Source organism: Panthera pardus, unplaced genomic scaffold (genome assembly GCF_024362965.1).
Source record: "Panthera pardus isolate Hobbes unplaced genomic scaffold, ASM2436296v1 HiC_scaffold_3, whole genome shotgun sequence".
NCBI classification, from domain to species: Eukaryota; Metazoa; Chordata; class Mammalia; order Carnivora; family Felidae; genus Panthera; species Panthera pardus.
This window is the reverse complement of record NW_026526876.1, coordinates 25,622,409-25,642,351: the sequence shown is the minus strand read 5'-3', so window position 1 is coordinate 25,642,351 and position 19,943 is coordinate 25,622,409. Positions and strand designations below refer to the sequence as shown.

Sequence of the window (19,943 nt, the reverse complement as noted above, 5' to 3'; positions counted from 1 at the left end):
AACATACTGAATACAATTGAACATCGAAGGGTTACACAGGAATACAAACAAGGGCCAGAAGCTGACCATGCATTTCCAAATTTGGAGATAAAACTTAGGCCTTCATTAATTCTGCACTGATAAGAGAGTCAGCCAAAAGCACCTTGTTCACAATCTTATCAGTTACTATCGTGAACAGTTTTTCCTGCATTTGTGAAGTCATGAAAACCATTAATATAACGGGAGGTAGGATACCAAGAGTTTAATAAACCCAGAGCCTCATCCGGGGTGTTATCCTCTGCTCCCCAGCACCTTCACCTTAACTTATCCTTCTACTGGGTTTTATTAGATTCGCCTTAGGCAAGGACAATGATGGCCAGTCTTCCCCCCACCCCCTCAAAGTGCGAGAGGCAGAACAGAAGCAGGGAAGGGCAGAGAGAGGGGGAGACACGTGATCCGAAGTAGGCTCCAGGCTCTGAGCTTGTCCACACAGAGCCCGACACGGGGCTCCAACTCACAAACTGAGATGACCCGAGCTGAAGTCAGACACTCAACCGACTGAGCTACCCAGGCACCTTAACAATGGCCGGTCTTAATCATGCCAACCACTCCAGCTCCCACCCAATAATTAATCTCTATAAAATGTGATTTTGCATGTTGATTTGCATCATAGGAGCACAGACTCCGCTCAATCCCAGCAGGTGCTATGGTGCTTGATGGTGCCATTGAGCAAAAAGGGAAAATCGAGACCATGCAGCTCAACTCTGATACCTGGAGTTTAGACCTAACGGTCCTGGATGCTTCCGGAATGTTTAGTGTCTTTTTCTTTATGTTTTTGAGATCGAGCATGAGCAGGGAAGGGGCAGAGTGGGTGACACAATCTGAAGCAGGCTCCAGGCTCTGAGCTGTCAGCACAGAGCTCAATGCAGGGCTTGAACCCATGAACCATGAGATCATGACCTGGGCCAAAGTCTGCCACTTAACCAATTGAGCCACCCAGGCGACCCTCATTTTTAAAGGGGTGGTAAAGTTTGAGGAGGAGGAAGATTGGAGCACCTGGGTGGCTCAATGGGTTAAGTCTTCGACTTCAACGCAGGTCATGATCTTGAGTTGTGGGTTTGAGCCCTGCTTCGGGCTCTCTGCTATCAGCAGGGAGCCCTCTTCAGAGCCTCCGTCTCCCTCTCCCCCCACCTACCCCCTCAACTCTCTCAAGCATACCTTTTGCAAAAAAGGTTTTCCGTATTAAGGAGTCATTCAGATTGAAGTCATGATCTCGCGGTCCGTGAGGGCTGGGAGTTTGAGCCCCGCGTCGGGCTCTGTGCTGACAGCTCAGAGCCTGGAGCCTGTTTCAGATTCTGTGTCTCCCTCTCTCTGACCCTCCCCTGTTCATGCTCTGTCTCTCTGTGTCTCAAAAATAAATGTTAAAAAAAAAAAAATTTTTTTTTAAAGATTTTCCGTATTGAGTCATTCAGATTGAAGAAACTAATGTGAGACTCAACAAAAATCACTTGAATGCACCAACTCGGCATGTGAAAAAGTGAGGTCTACTAAGATTTCAAAATCAGGCAAATGACTCCGAACAGGACCAGTGTTTTTGTATTCCACTGGCAAAGTGTTAAAACATCCATGTACCAACTTAGGATTACAACTGCACCAAAGAAAAGCACCTTTATGGAATAGAAGAGAACTAGGATTTGAACTCTTCCGTACATCGTAAGCAGTTAAGAATCAAGTTGTGGGATCTTGAATTTTTACAGTCAGCTCCCATCTTGTATTTTCGAAATGACAGTTGCATGCATTAATTCAAAAGGAAAATACATGAAGCTCCTTTACTGCCTCTTAATTCCAAGAGCGATCCAAACAGAAGTTAAAAGCCTTTATAAGCCCGAGCCTAGCTTTCTTGAATCAATGGGAGTTTTATCCTAATTACAATAAACAGCACCACAAATCATGCTTTATTAGATAATCTAAGGGAAAGCAGAACGAGAAAAGTAAAAGGGATTGGCTACTTAGCTGTATAGCTTCAGATAGTAAAGATCACAGACAGACATTTACTGACTCCGCCTGGTCTCAAAGCCACCTGACCATGAACAAGCTGCCCGCCCGCTCCCCTCCCCCTCCCCCCCTCCCCGCGCACCGTGCCCCCGACCCCCATCTGCTCCTACATAGTGGGAACAAGGCCAGTTCCCCATAGGGTGTTGGCACGTCATAAGCCCGGGTCAGCATAGTGCCAGGATTACGTGAGTTTTTATTCTGCAACTCTGAAACCCACGTGAAAGTCCTCTTTCTCTCCCAAAATGCATAGCTCCACAGCACCCCTCTGCCTTCCTTTAAACACATTTCTAATCAGGATTATTAACATCCAAGTCTAGCACCGTCGGGATTGGGAATAACCACTAACAACAAACCAGAAGTTCTGACCTTTAGTATGCAGTTCTGGAAACAGAAAAGGATTTTCATTAGGTGCTTTTTCTACTTTTCCTTATTAAGGTTATGAACACATCGGGTCTAACTCAGTGGATTATCTCTAGTCACGGAATTTCCATGTTGTAACAGCCTGGGCTTCCAACAGGATGCTGCAATTAACAGTACCAGCTTCATAACAGAGACCCTTGGAATAGGGTCAAAGCCATGCACTTCCTAAAGCAAGTTATTTTCTAGTCTCTAACACGACGTATCTTTCACATGAAGACAATGCTTTACTCTCCTGTAATTGCAATTTTCTGAGGAAAAAAGCACCACATAAAAAGGTATGAAACAGTGCTGGCATAGAAGCAGCATGTGGAGGAAAACACGTAGGTTTCTCGAATCAGCTTTTCCGTTGGGGCCAGGCACGTTTGCGACATTTCTAATAGTATGGCCTCCGTCCTGGCCTATGCTGCTCCCCAATTATACGAGTCCCTCTTGCCACTGCCTCCTCCCGCTTTGCTCTAGCTATTTCCTCGCTTTAGAAAGCCTCCATCTCTCCCAAAGGAAATTCTCTGTATCCTACAAAGCCCAACTCCAAAGCTCCTTCCTAACGAGCCCAGGAAGTATCTTCCCACCCCCACGATGTTTCGACCACCCCTATCTCATTCAAACTTCTATTATGAAGACTCTTCGTCTAGCATTCCTCTCTGCTCAATGCCCAGCACTCTGTCCCACGCCCCCCAGTGCCAGGCATGATCTACAGAGCAGGTGCACAGATCTGGCATCATCTCCCACTGTGACTAGTATGGCAACTGTTATGGAGTTCAAAGACTTCCCTCTTTCACACCTCCATAGCCCAGGTAGTGACATAAGCCTACCGAACAGAACGAACCATGGGGGGGTGCCCAGTGGCTCAATCTGTCGAACACCCGATTCCTGGTTTCTGCTCAGGTCAGAATCTCAGTTCACGAGTTGGAGCCTCACATGGGGGTTCTGTACTGACAGTGTGGAGCCTGCTTGGGATTCATTCTCATCCCTCCCTCCCTCTCCCCCACCCCTACTGGGCATGTGTTCTCAAAATAAACTTAAAAATTGGAAGAAAAAAAAATACGAGGCCCAACACTTGTGTTCACAGTCTGGGAGGGTGGACCCAGACAGCCTGGGTTTGAAGCCCAGCTCCACTGTTTTCCAATTTTGTGACTTTGGACAAGTTCTAAGCTTCCTGTGCCTCAGTGCTGGTTTCCCTAACTATAAAAGAACACTGCTTACCTTTTCAAAATTGTGAGGATCAACGGTGTTGATAAGTGCTTGGAACAAGGTCTAAGAGCAAACCCTTCATGGGTGACTGTAGAGTTTTAAGGAAAGTCTACAGCATAGACTACTGCGCATGAACTACTAGACATTCTAGGAGAGTCAAGAGTGTCAATTATCCTGTTGAAAACATGGGAGTCGAATAGTCACAATTGTAATTAATCTCAATTATTGTGATTATTCACAGCTCAAAATGTAGCTGTTAACTGGATTCTCCTCCTACCCCATTCCTCATACGAATGAGTTTATAAAGTTTAAATACAACTTGGACAATTTCACGTCCCGCATTTCCCCCTTTGTTTCCTAACTACCTATTGAAATCACTGCAGAGACTACAGATGGATCCCATATTTCCCAAAATGCTACAACTGAAGATGGGTAACTGCTGGGGTGGGGAAAAAAAAAAAACCCACAAGTAAACGCATTCAAGATGAACTGCCCTCAGACTAGTCTTGCTTTGTGAACCTGCTCTTAATTCTGATCTTGTGCTAACAATCAATCATCGCCCTCCATTACATTTTTGATAGAAATCTATTTCCAGAAGCCATCTTCCCCCTCTGTATAATTTAATAGAGGGCTTTAATGTAGCTACAGTCATTTCATCTCGACTTGACCGTTAATACCATCCCAATACTGAAGTGTCCATGCCTCGGCTTGAAGTCCAACATAACACTTCAGTTTAGTAGAAAACATCTCAAATAAAGGGCTTGGTCATGGAAATTCTGACAGGACACTGAAGCCTTAATTCTGTCACCAAGAAATGTTTCCCTTAATGGCCTCATTCTTTCCTCTAACATAAATCCAGGCTTTGTAAGTACCAAAGAAGTTTCCAGTTGGCTCTGAAAAGGGTTTTCTGCACAACTGTTTGAATATGAACCCCCTGCTCCACCCCCACCAGCCTGGTAGTTCTTCAGCACTCTCATTTCTAAGAGATCCTATCCTGTGCTTCATGAGGGGGCTCTGGGGATGGAGTCATGTAAAATGTCACAGCTCCTAAGCGTCCAGCATCTCTCAGCATTTAACATCGGTTTGTCTTTCCTTTCAACTGACGGAGGTCTTTAAAGCAACGGTCAGTTTTCACAGTTCCACTTGGGCACCCCCATTGCCACGCTCCTCCGTTCCTTCTCACATCAAGGCACAGAAACATTTCAGGTACGAGCAGTTTAAAAATATCAGAATCAATAAAGTTGAGCTACTACTCCCTCTGGAGCATGACGGTCTGGTTTCAGCGATTAGCACTCTCAAATGAAACACTTAAATGACTGTACCAAACACGTGCACCGGAGCTGGTTTTAACTTTTCACCCTGTACCCAAGCCATCTCCCCCGTCCTGCTGTGGCCCATAGTATGCTGTTTAATTTGTGGCAATAGTATTCGTTATGGATGTCTAGATACTTCTCTGAAAAGGCACATTAAGTAGTTTGCTATTAAATTTACCATTGCTTATAACAGATACAAATTAGCATTTTGTTTCCTATTTTGAATAGGTATGCTTAGCTTCAGAGAGTTACTTTTTCTGAAGTCATCTAATGATCTATCCTAGTTGACATCACTTTGAATTATAAACGAGATTTTAAAAAAGTATGCAGGCAGAAGTCACTGCAATCCTTCTGGCTATGGACATTCATATCTTAGGTCTTTTGTGTAACCATACATCCAACAAATATTTATATAGTGTCTACCAAGTGCCAGGCACTGCATTAAACAGGAGACAGAAACAAGCAGTCCTTGCTCTCAAGGCTGGCAGAGGAGACGAACGACAGAGGGGGAGGGTCCCATGACTGGGAGAGTGTCCAGAAAGGCAGGGAGAATAGACGTCAGAGCCAAACTTCAGGCTAATATTCACAGGTGAGACAGGGTATCGGGTCAAAAAAATTTGAACAGGACCCTTTCTGGGAAACTGCAACTTATTTGCAGTAACTGAAGCACAGAAAGAAGCAAAGCCATCGGTAGATGAGTCTGAAGAAACCAGGAAACTTAAGAGGTCTCGTTCAGGAGCTGGACTTCATCCTAATAGGAAAGCTCCACAGTGAACACTAGTTTGAATACCTGGAAGGAAAACTGAACAAGAATTAATGTGCCTAAAAACTTAAGTTTGAAGAATGTCGCCTAGGAGTGAAACGCTCAGAGGGTAGTAAATCCTATCATTAAAGTTAAAGAGGAAACTTCAAGGTCAGGTCCATCTGCAAAAAAAATCATTAGGGTTTCTCCTGCTTAGTCTAATCATCACTCCCTACACTACTGAATCAGATTCTGGTGGGGAGTGTAAAACTAAACACATTCACTTAACGCACTAAGTAGCAATTCAGGAAGCCATTAATCAGAAGTCATTTCCTATCAAGTATACAGCACCAAATGGGAATATCCAACAATTTCATCCATGCATCCCTCCTTCTAATGAGTATTAATGCATTTTTATGGAGGGGGAAAAAAAAGCATTGGAAAGAAAGGCAATTCTAACACCCACCTCCACCATGGTTCTCTTTTAGGTATTTCTGACAATTTTATTCTTTTTGAAGATGAACTAAGGCTTTGATCTGACCTCAAGGCAAAACCATCAGAATTTCAAATTATACTCTTCCACGGATCAGTCTTTTTGGGATTGTTTCGATGGCCCCGGGAGATCCCCTACAGTTAACACAGCTTCTCATCTGAAGAGTAACCAACGAGAAATGGGGTGCCAAAATGCCAACACCCCAGTTTTAAAGATGGGAAATCGTGGGGCCAGCTTTGAAAAATCAGTGGGTCGTCACTAACATAGATGAGCTAGTACATGGGAAGGAAATCTGTTGAAGGCCGTCAACTTCGTGATTCAGCCCAACTCAGACCCCAGCCCCCTTCCACCTCCTAGCACTTGGGTGTCCCCACACCACATGGCTCCCAGCGTCTTGTAAGCCACGGGAAGAACCGGATATCCTTTTCTGCAAAGCTGCCAACTTTATCCCGTTAAAGGTCATCCTCCCTTAAACGGGCCCAGTTTTCTGCAATTCCTTCTCTCATGCAGCCAACAGAGGGAGGGCAGGGGGACTTTCTTCCCTCAAACATCAACCTTCAGGGGCACCTGGGTGGCTCAGTAGGTTAAGCATCTGACTTTGGCTCAGGTCATGATCTCACAGCTTATGGGCTCGAGCCCCACATCGGGCTCTGGGCTGGGAGCTCTGACCCTGCTTGGGATGCTCTCTCAAAAGTAAGAACATTTCATAGAAATAAGAAGACACCATCAACCTTCAATCTTCAAGAGAAGAAACACCATCCCACTCAGGTGAGCTGGTAAAATCTATTCTGAAACAGGCCTTCAAAACTGAAGGCCACAGCCTAAGGGAAATGGATTTTAAACCCCTAGCTGCTGAAAAGCAGCTTCAGTTAGAATCACAGGAGAAGTACAGTATTTGGGGGGCGCTTACAGCAATGGCTCCAGATTCAAGATGGATGCACAGCAGCACACGGGTATCACACAAGCATGCACACATTCCCAGCAGACCCCGCAAACATCCAGTGTTGATCACTCAGAGCCACAGTCTGTTGATCGTGGTCACTGGTGGGGATCTGATGCTCTTTAGGGGATTCTTCAAAGATCCTGGGGTAGTTGTTCATTTTGAAGATCTGGGACGTTGAACAGAAAAAGCAGAAAAAACATGCCGAGATGGAACAGATTTAACAGGCTCACAACGGTTTGTCACGTTGATAAGCAGGTCACATTTGGAGAGAATGTTTGTACCACTGAAATGTGAGAAGTGTAAGCAGTCTTGCTGGGGGGGAGGGGGGGGTCTAGTAGTCTAGCTGGCCTGTTCCCTTTCCTAGTAGTGGAAGGGTAAGACCACTGGCTCCACTACCCCAGAGAAAAGACAACATTTCAACAGCACGGTGAAGGTCTCTGCTGTTCCGTGACAGAAGCTCTCAGACGCAGCTGGTGCACAAGACTAGCAACAGGAGACAGACCTTCCAAGGTCTGAATCTCAACCTCCTCAATGACCAGGCCAGAGAAACCCTTCTCCCTGTCCTGGAGGGAGGGAACAGATTGGGGGCAAGGACCAGCTCTCTGCTAGCCTCACAGGAAAAAACCAGCAAGGAGCCCAACAAGCAAGAGGAAGTTAAGCCTCACAAAAATCGGAAGGCAAATTCTGAGATTACCCTTGAAAGGACAGAGCTACAGAGCACCAAGCTGGTCATCTAAGAACCTTAACTATCTCACAGCTCCTCGCTCTACGTTCTGCGTTTTTCCTTTGTTCTCCAGCGTGTATGGCCCTTGCTTTCACGATTTCAGGCAGCCAATCAATGTTCACAGTGGGATCCTCCTCGGTTACCAGCCCTGGTAAGATCCACCTTCTCAGCAGTACCCCTGTACTGCCATCTAAACAACAGCATGAAGCACAAACGGCAACAATCCAGGAAGTCTTTGGAGAAGTCTTCGTGTGCTTATAAATTGCTTTCTAATAGCATAGATTAGAAACCCAGTTTTAAAGGGCTACCACTCACAGCTTCGGTCTTCTAGTTCTGAACATTTACCAAGGGAGAGGATATTTTAGATTTCAAGCTATCTTACTTTATGAACAGGTGAGATATTTGGAGCACATACGCCTCTCTAAGGTATACTTAGCTACAGCTATTCTACTGACCAAAGTCATGGACCATATACTAAGAGCTAGAAGATGCTGCCTCCATCAGGTGAGAAAACATAAGCAATAAAAAAGTCTCCAACTCCAACTGCCATCTCGAGAGGGTATGCTGCTAAAGGCACGGGATGAGGGGCTCTTCTCCTGAAGACCAGGACTCTACCAAACACAAGATTTTAAGTTGGTAGAACATTAAGAGAAAAACAGTGTATTCTAAGTTGAGTATACTCTAAAATGAGGAGATGTTACCTTTGAGGAGAGTGCCAAAATGCAAGTGTTAGGGAACTGTATTTGTGCAATTAAAAGGCATTGTCCTGGGCGAACATCCAGAAGTTATGAATAATGGATTAGCGCATGCATACTCGAAGTCAAATGCTGAGCATACATACTAAACAAAATGTAACGAGCAGATAGCGTATTAGGTTGTATTTGAAATGGTTTGTGAATTACAGTTTGTAAACCCAGTACAGAAACTCACCCAAATAAGACCTGTGGTTTAATTCTTCCCCAACGAACCGCATCAACCACATACTCGCTGCTCTATTTTGTCTACTTTGTAAGAACTACATTTCAAGTACTAGGTAAAGGCAATCCACAGAATGCAGAGGCTAAAACGAGTCTGAAAAAAAAAAAAGGTTCAGCCTTACCCAGATGAAAATTCAAACTTTTCACTTACCAGAGCAAAAAATGTCAGAAAACAGACCTATCCTATACTGGTAAGAGTGAAAGGAATGGGGTACACTTAATACTGGAAATGCAAACTGTAACCTTCTGAGAACACGGCTGTACTCATTAAGACCTAAGATGTACACACATTCTTCTAGGGATCTTTTATAGAAATACCATGGTGTCCAAGGATATCACTGACAATATTTCACAAGTGTGAACTTAAAGCATCAGAAATGGAGAAGTTTGATACACTCCACATGCAACCACTAAATAGAATAAGGAAGATTTTGACAGGGAAGGATATCCACTGCCTACTGTGGTGGGTGGATATTGGAGAAGGATTTGAAGTTTTGAGCTCTTGAAGAGTGACTGAATATCTTATCTCTGAGGGAGGGAAGAGAGAAGAGCCTACAATTTCACTTCTTACTTTATGGGAGTCAAGCTCACATGAAACCATGAATCTAATCCACTCCAAAGAAAAAATTCAATGTAGTCTGGGGGGAGGGGGGCAACCATGAAGGACTCCCTTACACCCCTAACACTGCCACTCTGATTTCAACAAAATTGACTCAAATAAGCAGGTCTAGAAGACACCCAGCTTATCCTGAAGTTTTAACATATAAGAAATGACAGTTTAACACCTAACCTTCATTTCAACAAGTATTTTTATGTTTCCATAGGTTCCCACCCAAATGTTACAAAAAAATAGACATAAATCAGTTAGCCCAGAACCACACTTGCCATTTTTTTTTAAAGGAAGGTTCAAGAAAAAAAATCTCATTTTGGGGTGCCTGGGTGGCTCAGTCAGTTAAGCAACCAACTTCGGCTCAGGTCATAACCTCACAGTTCGTGAGTTCAAGCCCCATGTCAGGCTCTGTGCAGACAGCTCAGAGCCTGGAGCCTGCTTTAGATTCTGTCTCTCCCTTTCTCTCTGCCCCTTCCCCACTCGTGCTCTGTATCTGTCAAAAATAAACATTAAGTTTTTTAAAAAAAATAAAGTCCTATTTCCAGCCTACACCCAACCATTGCCTAACAAAGTTCAGGTCCACAACTGGAAAACGTAAAGAGCCCCATCTTCCTTTCATCTTTTACAAGGAGTGAGGCAGTAACACACCTTTCTCTATAAAGGAATAGCTCGATTTCCCAACTCTCAGGGATTGATTCAGAGTTGGAAGCACTCGTGAAGGTAGAATGTTAACTATACCATAAAATAGCTGCATTGAAGACATATTTAGGAAGTGTAAGAAACCAGTTCATGAATTTGAACCTTAAAAGATAAACCAACTCACTAGCACAATTTTAGGGTTCTAAGAAGTACACAGTCTCTCTCTAATGTGCTTAGTATTCAACAGCATTAGGATAATATTTTCCAGTCTACAACATACTCTTTCCACTTACCCTAATAAACCTTCACCCAGATGGGAAATGGAACCAAAACTAAACATAATATAGATGGTGAGGAGAGCCAGAAGGTGGGCTTGTGAGCCCATAATGCCCTCACAAGCTACCAAGCACTGACTTTAAATAGAACACAGTGTATAGAACAGCTACCTAACACACATGATACACAACTACAGATACGAGGTGGAAATAAAGGATTTCTCCCCAGATGCAAGAGGTAGTTAGTACACATACAGTCGCATTCGCACTAAAGGAAAAACGTGCCTCCTAGCATGGCAACTCATTATGATTGATCGAGGTAACTTTTAAATGTGCTGACTTTGTTCTGGACAACAATCGGGAACCAAAAACAAGACGACTCACTAGAATGCTACATGGCCCAAAATTAGTTACAAGGAGTCCAACCTAAGGCATAGGTAAGAGCAATAAAGAACAAAAACCGAGCAAGAACCAGAAAAGCCGCATGAATACAAAGTGATTCCATTTCTTTTCCTCAACACCCACACAGAGACAGCAGTTTCTGACAAGAATGTTCTTGGCAAAAAATAAAGTTACAGGAAGGTTTTTTTTCTTCAATGAGAAAAAGGCAGCTCTATATGCAGATTACTAGGCAATACCGTTGTTTTTTTGTTTTTTTGTTTTTTTTTTTAAACAGTCCCAATTTAGAGACCTTGTTTTGAAAATATCTAAACCACCTTTTTTTTTGGATCACAAAGAAAAAAGGACTGGAAATATTGTTCCCATTCGGAATGCTGGTTTCATGTTGTACTTGAAAATAAAATCCAACGTGACAGCTTACCTTGGCACTGGAAGCCTTGTTTCCCAAACCCCCTGAAAAACAGAAACAACAAAATATCTTAACATATCTTGTGTTGTATACCACAGTTTAAGCCAGTTATGAAACAGTATTCCACAGAACTAAGGGTTTATACATGAGAACCAACGATTTTATAGGAAAACATGCTCAGAGTACTGAATAAATTCGATTTTGGGGGAAAAAAAACAACCTCTGTATGGCTTCCAAAGGCTCCTTGAATTTTTTCAATGTACAACAATCTTCTCTAAGTTTACACTGTTATTAATACTGAAGTTTCAAGACCAGACAGCTAGGGTATTTGGAGTTGGCCATGATGTTCAACAAGAGGACTATGTTTGAAAGCAGTACTTTAACTTGGTCCCTAAAGACCAAATGAAAGTCATTGCTCTCCCTAAAGTAAGAAGTGGCTTGATTTATTATAGAATAGGGGTCTAGAAACTTCCAAACAGTACCCACTCAACGCTGTTTTGATTTAAAAGACCGGTTTTACAATATAGGTTTATTAAAATTGCACGTGAATTTTTTTTTTTGGGGGGGGGGAGAATCAACAGGATTCAAAGCAAATACAGAGGCTATTTTGTTCTTGTAGGTTACTTTATAAAATTTACTCTGCCCTCCCTGCCAGACACATTAAACCATAAACACGGTTACAACTAGAATGAACTGCACTAAAACTCTAGGATAAGTTCTAATCTTTTGCTTTACATAGCCATCCTAAGTTGACAAGACACTTCATGTTTAGTCACACCCCCCCCCCCACATAAACCCAAACTTTTATGGTTTTTGAAGTGTTTTAATATTTAAAACAAGCTGGTAAGTACCCACAGAAACAATGAAAGATAACTGAAGTTAAAACCACTGCAAGACAATCCTCGTGAATATTTTCCAGGACCTTCCGAGTAGTTTACGGTCTGGTCAATTAGCCAGGGAGGAAGCTGACAGGGAGACCTTTATTTTCCACTTCACATTACACCTGGTGACCCGAAGTGCCACAGCAGTTCACCAGGGGCTCATCCTTTGGGGCACCAGAGAGTGCAAAGACATTAGCGAGCCTGGGTGTGTAGGTTCCAAGTCTTTCCTAATTTACCTACTTCTGGCACAGACAGGCAGCAGTCTTACTGTTCCCTTTTTATGGAGCATGGGATAGGAGGCTGCAGGACCCCCCTTAACTAGATGCACTATCTTCTTTGCCCTGAAGCTCTAAGAACTTATTTTAGAGAACTGTAGATATGGCTAACTTCTCCTTGGAACACAACTGCTTCATACGCTGACTACGCAGTGGTAATCATTCATAGACACGGTAACTGTGCTTTTCACAGAACTATTGAGATTTGTAAGGAAAAAACTAAGCACCTTATTAGGACTAGGCTTGTCCAACTCTCCCTTGGAGGGGATTTTCCCCAGGTGTGGTAGATTCGGATAGTCCTCCATAAGGGTAAAGTTAAGCACCTTAGCACATCTGTGGTGCCCTTAGAGGCGAGTTCCTCCAGGTGTGATGGATTCAGATAATTTCCATAAAGGAAAAATTAAGCACCTTATGAGCACATTCGTGGTACTCATGATTCCCCCCGCCGTGTGAATTCAGATGCCATCCAGAGGCAAAATTAAGCGTTTTATTAGCAACATGCTTGAGGTGCTCTGCCTCCAGGTGTGATGGATTCACAAAGCCCTCCACCAGTTCTGCCTAGGGCCCCAACAAGGTAGGTCACGCAAAGGTTAGTGGCAAGGTGCGCTGTGACACTGTCACCCGAGTGCAGCCCCTAGCCTAAGGTCGACAGGAATTAAGGAACCCTTGCCTTACTTCTGACTTGGGGAGCTTCCTAGCCACATTCGTCAATTGACAGTAAAAGGCTGGTAGGTATCTGCCAATCTGAAGGGGAAAAAAACTGGGACACCCGGTATTCCTGAAGTTCCAGCTTTCTACACGTCGGGGTCTGTGGGAGAAGGGGTCGCCCACGTTCTGAGAATCAGTAAAAGCCAGAACCGTGACCGGAAAAGGGCATGTACGGCTTTCACCTGGTCTCACGGGGTGCGGAGACCCCTGAAGGCTTTCCGTTTATCAGGAACCCCAAACCACTGGCCTAAGTTAATTCTACTTGAGCTCTGACACCTTACAGTAGTGTTCTTAACTAAGGCCTCGGTCCTCCTCAACCAGGCTGCACGTCTAATCTCGTGTTGACAGGGTCTGTTTTAGACGACTCCCTCTGCCCTTCTGCCATTCGCCTGGTTTTAGCCCCCCCTCCTCCACTGCAAGCTTTCAGCAGTTTGCGGTCTCTCCACCCCCCTCCCCGGGTTCACCCGGACAAGTCCGGTCTCCCGTGCCCGGCGGATACGAGCTACAGTAGGCAGGGACCCAAGCTAGCAGCGCAGTCCAAGCCCGCTGGGGAGCAAAACACACCCCCGAATGCGCCCAGCCTGGCTCGCCCGTAACTTGGACCGCGAGGCGCAGTCGCCGCCGCTCCCCGGTTACTTCGGGCGTGTTTCTCCGGGAAAACTCTGCCCTTTGGGCTCTTTCGCTCCCCTTCGCTCACACCCAACCAGCAGCTCCTCTGTCGGTGCAGAAGGGCGGGTGCACCTGGGAGGACGACACTGGACCCGCGAAGGGGATCAGTGTCACTGCGGCGCGGGGCCAGCCTCCCCTCCTGCGGCAGGGGGGTGTGTGTGACCTGGCGGCGACTTCCCCGGGAGTCCTGCCCGATAAGCGTCCCCGGAGCGCGCGCGCCGTTCCGGGCGAGAGTTCGAACTCGGCCAGCTTTCCAAGTTCCCTGAGTGAGTCAGCCCCGGAGTGGGCGCGCCCGGCCGTGGGGGCGGAGGGGGGGGGGGGCGAGCCAGGGTCCCCGGAGCGATGCGACCCAGGCTACGAGGGGACCGGTCCCCAGCCCCCGGGCGCCGCGAGAGAGGGTCCGGGCGGCCAGCCGTGCGCCCCGGCCCGCGCGCACCTACCAGATGAAGTCGGTGCAGTGGCTGCAGAAGGTGGGCTGCTTGAAGAAGCGGGCGATGAATTTGTGGTTCTTCACCTCGTGCACGTTCTTCTGCCTCAGCGCCCCTTTGCGGGCGAAGCGGTTGGCCACGTCCTGAGACGCCGTGGAGTCGTTGGCCGGGAAAACGTCAGCCATGGTCCCCCCAACCACCTCTTGCCTCCGCCGGGGAGCGGCAGCAGCCGGGGAGGGGCGGGGGCGGGCGACCCCGGGCGGGGGACGCGGGCCGGCGGCCGAGGTCGCGGCGCGGCGGCGGCCGGGGAAGAGTCGGGCCGGAGCGGGCGCGGGAGCCGGAGCCGTTCGCTCTCTCTCTGGCTGGCCCCACGCTCACTGACAGCCCGGCGCCGGGCGCTCGCGCTTCCTACTCTCGGCGGCAGGGGCGGCCCGGAGCGGCGCCGCCCACTGCGCATGCCCGGAGCGCGAGGGCCGCGGGGGCGCGCGCGGGGCGGACGCGAGCACGAGCGCCCGGGGGAGTCGGCGCCTCCGCGTTTTGCGAGCAGCCCGGGGAAGGGCGGGGGTGGGGCGGCGGCGGCCTGGGCCGGGCCCGCCCGAACTTGGGAGCGGAGGAGGACGCCGGGAGGGCGGGCCGCTCTCCTCCGCCGCCTTTCTCCTTTCCTCCCTTCCCTCCTGCCTCTCGCCCTCCTCCGCCTCCTCTTCTTCCGCTCCTCCGGCTCTGCCTCCTGCTCCCTCGGCTTCCTCCTCCCATCCCGGCCAGCTCATCCTTCCCCGCCCGGCTCCTGGTCCCCTCTCGCCCCGGCGGGACGTCCGACTCGCTGCACCGGGCTCCAGGCAGCGCCCGCCGCCGCCGTCTCTGGGTCTAACCCGCTCGGACGCCCGCCCTTCCTCACCTTCCGAGACGCGGCGTTGAGGCTTTCTGTCCCTCCAGCCGTAGGTGCCCCCAAAGGCCCCGGCCTGCGCCCTCCACGCTGCTTATATAGGGCAGGAGGAAGGGCTTGATTGCAAATCTTCGCACACTGACCCTGCCACCTGCCCCTAACTGTTGAGCTGTGTTTCACCTGCATCTCGCATAGACGTCTAATGTGCACGCGGGACGGTTAAAGGACTTGTCCTGGTTGTTTATCCCTATTTATCCCGTTGCTCGTTGGGTACTACAGTTGCAAGGTTGATTATCAGCCTTTCTTGATTCTACAAGTCCGGAACCTTAATTTAGAAAGCGTTTTGCATCCTAAGCTAATTACTGCAATGCTGGCAGGTGCAGAGTGCAGCCAGAACGCTTGTAAATTACCAAGTGAAACTGCTGGTGAAAGAGCTGGCAGGGATCTGCCAAGGACACGTGGGGATGGACCAACTAATCACTTGCTGAATATTTATTAGTTCTGCCTGGAGGGTGCTTAACATACAGAAGGGAAACAACCATCCCCCAGCGTCTCACTGTTGTTTTTCTACGTTGTCAGATTCACTAGGGTCACAAAACGACGACACGAGCTGAAGAACATCAAGAAAGAGAGCAGGCTGTTTAATTCTTCAAGAAGTTTAAAATAAAAAGGAAAAAAAAGTAAAGATATATGCCAATTTTAGAGTCCATCACAGGGATCACCTGGGGCTACCATCTTTTAAGATTGGCTCGCGGAATGCCTGATTCTAGAAGTGTCTTTCGTGTTTTAGCAAGTGTAAGCTATAGACTGGCCATTAGTGGAGCGTGGGCTTTGCTGGCCCCTTGTTAATGCTAAGAGAGTGCACCTGTTTGATACTCTGATCAGAAATTTCACCCATCATGGCAGCGCCTCCGAGCCAAGGAGGCAAAAAAGGAAGAGGCAAGGGAAGGAATGAAAAGCAGAGCATGTTGGGAATATGGATCAAATTCTCCGCAAAACACCGTAAGCATTCCAAGCCATGGTTGTTTGTTGTTTAAGAATCGTAAATCCGATAGCACACAGAATAAAACACACAATTCTTTCCTCCTCACCATCTTAAGTGTGGTCCTCACACATTTTATAAAGACAGGATTCTTTCCGTTTCCCTAAAGCTTTGATGTAATGATGGGAGAAAAAGCCGGCAGAGTTGGAGGGTGAGATTGCAGAGACTGGAATCCCAGAGTAAAGTAATACGGAAGATGAGCTAACAACCAAAGGAGCCATGGCAGCAGCTTGGTCATCTCCTATGTGGTGGAATGGAGTGACTGATCTCCCCAATGGGTGGACCAGATGGAGACATATCTTTTCTTTCAGGTTGTGACTTGGCTTTCTTGCCTCAGTTGTTACTGTTGTTTTTTGTGGGTGAAGAGAGAACTAACTAGAAGCCAGTTGATGGATAACTGGGCTGAGCCTCAGTGGTCGGTTGCCTACAGCATAGCCCAATTGTGGGGACTGTGGGTGGAGATATACCAGGAACAGATTTACCAAGCAGTGTAACGCTGCCCCTGGCAAGGACGGATGGAAATGTGGGCTGCGGTTCACCCCTGCACCCAACCGGAGAATTCTCCTTCATAGCACTGAAATGGAGGGCATTACAGAAAGGGGGAGAGGGAGCGGTAAGTCAGTCCTGGGCATTGGTAATGATTTTAGAGTCAGCTGCTTCATGGAGAAGGTGCAGGAAAGAACAGGGAATGGTAGACTGAATATGGTTTGTCAGAACGCTTCTCTGTGAGCCCTGCCTTTGAGCAGTAAGTTCCAGACTTTGTAACAGGTCTTGCTCAGACCAGCAGGACCCAGAGGCTGGGGGCTGGGATCAAAGTCAGGCCACTGCAACGATGACTCTAAAACCAGACTGGTTCACTTAAAACCAATAATCTTTAGGCTACCACCTAAAACTTGTTGCTCTGTGCAGAATCACTATTCTGTTTTCAAATGGACCAGGCCTTTTCAAATGGAGCAAAAGGAATTGTTTACGTGTATAAAAAGCTTGATTCTGCGATTTATAGTAACCAAGATAATTAAAAGGCTCGTGTTTTACTCTATGCACTTAATCCAAGGTTTCGGAGAGCTGAGAAAACGGGGGGGATGTATAATTACTTAGGCAGTGTTTAGAGTTGGGGTGAATGGCAGGTCTTATAAATGGTGAGAGACAAAGTCTAGCTGGGAAGTGACTGTCGCTCGGTAAGTTAGGAAGGAGGATAGTATTTCCTGGGGGTGGGTCAGAAGCCCCAGAGTTAATACCAGCACGACCAGGTACGGTTGTCCAGGGGGTTGAAGGAAGACTTAACCTTTCACTGTGTCCTCTCCTGTACCTTAGAATCTTTGTTTCTAGTTTAAGAAAAATGGTAACTTTTAAAAAGCCTGGAAACAAAACACCAAAGATTTCTAATTAGCTATGTCGTATTAAAAGAATTAATTTGCTCGTAAGTAGAAGAAGCAGGAGGTAAAACGGTATTCAAAGTAAGATTCCGGTTTTTAAAATGTCTGCACACTTACCCACACTTGCATCTATAGGAATATAAATGTGTTTGTGAATGCACATATGTGTGTAAAGGCACATACAGCAAAATGTTCGCCTAAGTGACTATCTCTGGTGCTGGGAACATAGATACTTTCCTGTATTGGAAGAGAAGACGTTGGCCTAGGACTCACATTTTGAAAGGGCATCAGAAGCCATAATTTTTTTAATGTTTTCCTCTAATCAAAAAGGAGGGATTTGTTATTTTATTTTTTTTAAGTTTATTTATTTATTTTTGAGAGTGACAGAGAGAGGCAGAGAGGGAAAAGGAGAGAGAGAATCCCAAGCAGGCTGTGCACTGTCAGCACAGAGCCGAATGTGGGGCCCCGTCCCAGGAACCGTGAGATCATAACCTGTGCCAAGATTGAGTCAGAGGCTTAACTGACTGAGCCACCCAGATGCTCCCGTTTACTATTGTAAACACAGACAGTTTTGTTGCCAGAATTTTGTTACTGTGGCATGAAGTAGAAACTGCCAATTGGAACGTAAAATATTTGAGAAATCTGTTTTAAGCCACGGACCCTCACCTCTTCCTTAGCCCTCAACTACAACTGGGAGTTGAATTCCTGAGTGGATTGCCCAAGAAGGCTTCTTGGTGGCCAGTATTTCGGCTTCCTCCTGAAAGTGTTTTTTCTCCACTTTTTTCCAGTTTTCCGTAGTAGCCATGGCACAAACCAGATGTGGGCACTTACTAGTTTGTGTAACTTGAGTAAATTAACTTCTCCTTCTAAAAATGGAGATATTCTTAACCATCCTAGGACTTTCTTAAGATTTTAACCAGTTGAGGGGCGCCTGGGGCAGTCGGTTTAGCGTCAGATTTCAGGTCAGGTCATGATCTCACGGTTTGTGGGTTCGAGCCCCGCAGTCGGACTCTGTGCTGACGGCTCAGAGCCTGGAGCCTGCTTTGGATTCTGTGTCTCCCTCTCTCTTTGCCCCTCCCCGACTCATGGTCTGTCTCTCTCCCTCTCTCAAAAGTAAATAAACTTAAAAAAAAATTTTTTTTAAAGGATTTAACCAGTTGATGAGTATAAGTGTTTAGTAAATCGTAAAATCTCATACAAATGCAAGGTAGGGTGGTCCTTCTTGGCTTTACCAAGTCTGCATTTGGGGGGAACAGAGCTGAGAGCTCCCGTGTTCTTTTAAGTTCTTTCTTCCAATTTGACAGATGTATTTCGCTCCTCTCCCAATGACTATGAGGCAACACATGGAGGGAGTATAAAAACGTACCTTAGAGGGCGCTGGGATTCTCAGTTGGTTAAGTATCAGACTTTAGCTCAGGTCATGATCGCAGTTTGTGTACTCCAGCCTGCTTCTCTCTCTCTCTCTCTCTCTCTCTCTCTCTCTCTCTCTCTCTCTCTCTGCCCCTTGCTCACCTGTGCTCTCTCTCTCTTTCTCTCTCTCAAAAACAAAAACAGGGGCGCCTGGGTGGTTCAGTCAGTTAAGCGTCTGACTTTGGCTCAGGTCATGATCTCACAATTGAAGAGTTCAAGCCCCACCTCGGGTTCTGCGCTGACAGCTCGGAGCCTGGAGCCTGCTTCAGATTCTGTGTCTTCTTTCTCTCTCTCTCTCTCTCTCTCTCTCTCTCTCTCTCTCTGCCCCTCCCCTGCTCATGCTCTGTCTCTCCCTCTCTCTCAAAAATAAACATTAAAAAAACCTTTTTTTGACAAAAACATACAAGTTCACATTGCAAATAGATACCGTGGTCCCCCACCTTCACCTTTAAGTTGCTTTTCAGCAAAGGTCATAGTGCCTGGATTCTTTGCAAATGCTAGTTATGTGACAACCCCCGCAACTCCCATGACTTGCCATTCACTACTGATTAAAATGGAAATGGGTACATAAGAGTTGTCCCACTTTCCCAAACCTGGCTGGGGAAAAGTATCTGCCCACCTGTGTGCGAAAGTGTACCTCTGACCCGGATTCGACAACTGTCGCTTCACGATGAACCTTCTTTCACCCATCCCCTACCTCTCCTCTTTACCTCTAGATCATAGAACCTTGAAACAGCACAAAACATGCCAAACGTCATGACCAGGAGGAAGCTGTTGGGGTGACGGCTATGTTCATTGGCTGTGGGCTTCCCATGTGTTCACATAGCAAAACTCACCGGATTATACACTTTGAATTATACAGTACAGTTTACTGTAAGTCAATCATTCGGCAACAAAACTCTAAAAACTTTACAAGTCGAGGAGCTAAGCACACTAAACCCAACAGACAAACCAGAAGAAAACTAGCGCAAATACCAGTTGGCCCTCCCACAAGGCTTTCAGCTGCCCTTGCCTGGGGGGCTAAGACAAGCCCACTAGGTCTGGTAGGTGACAGTCTGGTTTATTTCCATTCCAGAACTACTCCCTGAGCTCCAACTCTGTG

At 46.6% G+C, this 19,943-nt stretch overlaps 1 protein-coding gene across 3 annotated transcripts in view; it reads right to left on the bottom strand.

Moving 5' to 3' along the window:
* PRKCA (protein kinase C alpha) overlaps nt 1-14,510 on the bottom strand; it is a 400,238-nt gene extending 385,728 nt beyond the window's left edge. For 2 of the 3 annotated variants that reach the window (XR_002084981.2, XM_019466454.2), the window contains exons 1-2: nt 14,143-14,510; nt 11,182-11,213 (exon numbers count right to left, since the gene is read on the bottom strand). Coding sequence is in view for 2 of the 3 variants with exons in the window: in XM_019466454.2 (XP_019321999.1) it covers nt 11,182-11,213; nt 14,143-14,315 (205 nt within the window). In the remaining variant the exon portion in view is untranslated. The remainder of the gene's footprint in view (nt 1-11,181; nt 11,214-14,142) is intronic. The other variant, XM_019466455.2, reaches the window with a different exon arrangement.
* Between the last annotated feature and the right edge of the window lie 5,433 nt (nt 14,511-19,943).